The following is a 5159-nucleotide window of genomic DNA, read 5'->3' as shown; positions in this document are numbered from 1 at the left end:
TAAGCAGTGTAATATGAAGATGGAGTCTGCAGAAAGGTCTCAGAAGTTGGACATCCAGGAACTCAAGGAAATTAGAAACGATGCATATGAAAATGCTCGAGTTTATAAAGAAAAGACGAAGGCGTTTCATAACAAGCTAATCACTAGGAAGCAGTTTTCAATAGAACAAAAAGTTCTCCTATATGACTCCACCTTAAAAATTTTCGCTGGTAAGCTTCGATCCAAATGGATAGGTCCATTCATTATAACTAATTTATTCTCGAATGGTGCAGTGGAAATTCAAAGCGAAGAATCCCAGAAGTGCTTTAAGGTGAATGGTCAAAGACTGAAACCCTTTTACGAGAATTTTCAAACGCACACAGTTGAGGAGATTATTCTCGAGGAGCCCAGAACTTGAATAATAGGTCGTCGAGTTAATGACGTTAAACAAAGCGTTGTTGGGAGGCAACCCAAATTTTTTCTTTTATGCAAATAAAATTTTTGGAAAGTAAAACGGAAAGTGAAAATGCATGTCGAGGATCGGTTCTATCTAAGGAAAAACTTGGTACTTAAGAATGTCCATTGTGACTCACCTCTCTTTCCTGGGAACTTACCTGGTGCATTTATCACGATTATTTTACTAAATCTCATAATCTTTTTTTTTAATAATTTAAGCATAGCATTAGATAAGCTATAAATTCGAGAAATAAAAATTACACATTTTTTTTTATTTTTTTTTATTTTTCTTCCTTCTATTTTATTTTATTTTGCAGACAGACCTTGTCAGCCCACAAAATTTCTTCAATTTCAACCAAGGACCCACCATTTAACACCGTGGACACACTTACGAGGCCACCCTCCATGACGTTGAATTACATGGGGAGTTTCTTTTTCTATCTTTTTCCTACTTATCTTTACTTTTTATTCTTTAAATTACATTGGGACAATGTAAAATAAGTAGGAGGGAGGGAAACATAAATTGGTTCAAATTTGCTTATCCGTTATCATTTTTTTTGCATGTTTCTCGTGGAAGGTAAATAATTTCCTTGGTAAATTGGGATGGTCCACTTATGGTTTGACATACTTAGCTATTTAGATCTTTATGTATTAAATTTTCAATAGCCTTGACTTAAAGCAAAAAAAAAAGGAATAATAATACTCCTCTGATATGAACATTAAGAGTGAAATTTGGGGTTGTACACTGGACCGAGTAACCGGAATATGGTGCTTAGGTTGTCATCACATCTCACGTAAAAAGGTTCATGTGGCTATCCAATTTCTTTGCACTCACTCCGCTAACAAGCTATCACGAGTAGGGCGAAATAACCTGCTTAGTGACATCCGAATCGAGTAACCGGAACATGGTGCTTGGATTGTCATCATGTCTCGCGTCAAAAAATTCGAAAATGTCCTAAGTACAAAAATAATAATATGAGGGGTAAGTCCTTATTTCTTAGGCTAGGTTATTTGAGATGATAATATGTAAGGACTAAATTCTTAAATTGTGCAAACCATGGGGGGTCAAGTCCTATTATGGAGGAAATTTTTTCTTTTGCAGATACATACAAAATGCTCGAGGACTAGCATGAACTAAGTAGGGGATTTGATTAAATGCTAAAAATACATATTTTATGTAATTTAATTGGTCAATTTATGAGAATGCACCACTGATTTTTCCATTTTATATTGAATTTTATACAGGGGTGTAATTTGGGGTCAAAAGACAAAAAGGAGAAGCAATTGGGCTAGATTGAAGAAAGGAGCAAAGAAGGCGGGCCAAAGCAGAATTTTTCCAAGATGTAATTAGCTGAAATTTTATGTTGACTTAGTGGGAGATTATGTAGGGATTTTTATATCATGGAATATTTTATTTCATTGATTTTCTATGGCTAGTGGCTCTTAATTTAGCAAAGCCACTAGTATAAATAGGGGGCTACTTTGTTCATTTAATCATCAAGTCTTTCATCAAGTTTTCAATCAAGCTTTCATCTTTTGAATTCAATCTTTTCTTTCCTTTTTGCAAATTTATTTGCTGACATTGATTCCTTATATTTTTCCATTTATTAGTTTCCAGCTTTAGAAATACTGCACCCAAACCTTGCGTCACCCACATCCATCCACTTACATTTCTTTTTCATTTTTCCAACTCTCTCCAAATATGCCCAACTCCAATGTGCCCCAAACCTTAGTTAACTAAACCCCTTTCAACTTTAGGTCGGTGTTAACCCCGTTAAAGACCCGTGAGTTACGAACCCGAGCAATTTAACTCCTGATTTTCAGTATTTATTATTTCTTCGGATTAAGAGTATGACTTCGTCAACTCACAAAGTCAAATCAACACTAAGTCAAAAAAGGCGTTGTTCGAATGAGTGTGGTTAGACGTACAGTTGGAACTCTGAAAGGATCGATTGTCTAATCGGTTTTCCATGAACACATTGTCGTGCCAAGTGGGGATTGCTGTTTGGTTCCGTCAAGGGAAGTAGTAACCGGATTTAAATGTCCCACGCGGTTGAGGGCATTGGTTCGAGCTAGGCTCTTCTAGAACGCAAAGCTGCTGGAGTTCTAAATCACGAACGTTTCGTAGGTTGTTCGATCGGTAAGGGTTAGTTATTGGACATTCCATAACTAATTTACACAAGGAAGAGTTGGTGTCCGAGGCGTCCTTGGTAGCTATAACTAGCTTATTGGAAAAGAGGAGTTCATCTAATTTCGAGGATCAGTTCAAAGACGGAAAAACCCGTGCCTGAAGCTAAGCTAAGTTTAATTAATTTTTCTTCAGATTTATTTAACTGTTTTTATTATTTTATTTTCAGCTTTTACTTTTTACGCATTTTATTTATTTATTTTAGGTTTCAAATTTCATCCCCCGAACTTCTTGGGCACGACAACTGCCCCGACATAAATCTGGTCAAGAGAGGAACAATTTGCAGTAAACCCAGTCTCTGAGGGATCGACCCTACTCTCTATACTACTTAAATTTGCAAATTAGGCGTAGGATTATATTGGTGGAATTGACGACCATCAGTAATTAAATCGGTCGATACATTCAGTTCAATTAGCATTTCATTAAAAATTAAAAAGAAATGGTTCAACTATTTTTTTTAGTTCAATAAATTTATACTGATTCAAGAATCAATCAACTTAATCTCTTGTTCTAAATCGATAATTTAACCAAATTTCAAAAACCAAATTTGGTACTTTTTACTTCTGAATTGCATTGTGTATACATTGATCAACAAGTATTTAACGTGACATGAAGAAGCGGATCTTTTGGGGTCTAGGGGACCTTGGTCCCCAAAAATTTTGATTTTTTTTTATTTTTCTCTTAAAATTTTTAAAAACTTTAATTAGGTCCCTAAATTTTTTAAAAAATTTCATTTTTCCTTAACTTTTTAAAAAATTTTAATTAGGCCCTCAAAATTTTTAAAAATTCTTATTATACCTTTTAATTTTTAAAGAATTTAATTAAGCTCTCTTAAAATTTTTGAAAATTTTATTAATCTCACAAAATTTTAATTAGACCCCAATTTTTTTAAAAAATCTCATTAAACTCCTACAAATTTTAAAAATTTTACTAAGCCCCCAAAACTTAATCCCAAGATTTGCCACTCATGAAATGTCAAGAAAATTAACAGATTTGAACCTAGAAATATATACTTTGCAAGCAAAAAAACAAAAAAAAAATAGCAAAGGTTTTTACCTGTTTTGGCCAAATCAACTAAATTTTATTATGGTGGTGAATTGTAAAATGAAGATATAGTACAATTATCAAATTACACCAACACGTTAAGAAATGGTAATAGAACGTTGAGAAAGTTTTACTTAAATATTATCTCGGTTTAAATAGGATTAGTCTCGACTGTAAAATGAATGAGGGCACCATGTCTGCACAAAAAAATTTAGCATATTTGTATAAATATTACATTAAAATTCAAGGATAAAACTTGACATTAACCCAATTCAAATTTATTTATCACATGTCTAAAAACTGGTTTCGTAAAGGTATTAATAAAAAATTGAAAATAATAAATAAAACCCCACTATTATTATAATAAAAATAAAAATAAAAAAACAAAAATCTTGAATGGAAAAATCCGCCAACCCAAATTCATGCATCTGATTTCCCTATATAAACCCACTTCCCATTTGCCAAACAAAGATTCAGACTCCTAACTTCTCACATTTCTTCTCTTTTTTTCTTTAACTCATTCTTTTTTTTTCCCTTAAACAAAACAAAACCAACCCCAAATCCCTCAATCACTTACTCAAGATTTAACAGGTTTCGTTATGGAGATGCATCCGAGTAGCAACGAGACCGATTTAGCAATGTTGGACTCAATTCGGCGACATTTACTCGGCGAGTCATCAGACTTCCGACTCGATGCTTCCGTTGAGTGCACCACTACCACGGCTCCCCCCGTGTTTTGCAGAAGCTCAAGCTTCAACCGCTTGTACCCATGTTTGACTGAAACCTGGGGTGACCTCCCTCTTAAAGAAAACGATTCTGAAGATATGCTCGTTTTTGAGTTCCTCCGAGATGCTTTAACCGTAGGCTGGGCGCCCTCCGAAAACTCTTCTATCAAATTTCCGCCGATTAAACCGGAGCCGCAGGAGATTTTAGTTGAGGCTCCAGCTGCGAACACGGTTGTTCCCGCGGTGGTTCCGACCAAAGCGAGGCATTACAGAGGAGTTAGGCAAAGGCCGTGGGGGAAGTTCGCAGCTGAGATAAGGGACCCGGCTAAAAACGGGGCTCGGGTTTGGTTAGGTACTTTTGAAACAGCTGAGGATGCGGCTTTGGCTTATGATAAAGCAGCTTATAGGATGCGCGGGTCCAAGGCTTTGTTGAATTTCCCATTGAGGGTGAATTCCGGGAAACCTGACCCAGTGAGGGTAACGTCAAAGAGAGCATCACCCGAGCCCTCCAATTCTTCATCATCCGGCTCAGAGCAGGGGTCACCGAAAAGGAGGAGAAAGGTGGCTCCCTCAGCTCCGGTTGTGGGTGAAGCCTGGTTAGATATGAGTTCAGCAGCTGCAGTTAAGTATGAAATTGGATCATGTACTAATAGCAATCAACTATTAATCAGCTAATGGATTAATGTAAGAAGCAGGGAAAATGAGGGTCTGAAATATTTGTAAACTTGTGTTGGCTTTGTGCATACAAAGAAATTGTTATTATTTCA

The 5159-nt window shown here is 35.8% G+C and overlaps 1 protein-coding gene across 1 annotated transcript; it reads left to right on the top strand.

The window, feature by feature from the left end:
* The first annotated feature begins 4039 nt into the window (after positions 1–4039).
* Positions 4040–5159, top strand: LOC105792033 (ethylene-responsive transcription factor 2). Its single transcript, XM_012620393.2, has one exon. It carries the CDS (start codon positions 4267–4269, stop codon positions 5065–5067), a length of 801 nt encoding a protein of 266 aa, XP_012475847.1. The 5' UTR covers positions 4040–4266; the 3' UTR covers positions 5068–5159.

The sequence above is a fragment of the Gossypium raimondii genome, chromosome 8 (assembly GCF_025698545.1).
Source record: "Gossypium raimondii isolate GPD5lz chromosome 8, ASM2569854v1, whole genome shotgun sequence".
Taxonomy (NCBI): domain Eukaryota; kingdom Viridiplantae; phylum Streptophyta; class Magnoliopsida; order Malvales; family Malvaceae; genus Gossypium; species Gossypium raimondii.
Note: the sequence above shows the minus strand (reverse complement) of the source record. Positions and strands in the feature narration are given on the sequence as shown.

What these genes read in the sequence shown, in the direction of transcription:
- LOC105792033 (XM_012620393.2), top strand. Translation starts at nt 4,267, where the DNA reads ATGGAGATGCATCCGAGTAGCAACGAGACCGATTTAGCAATGTTGGAC.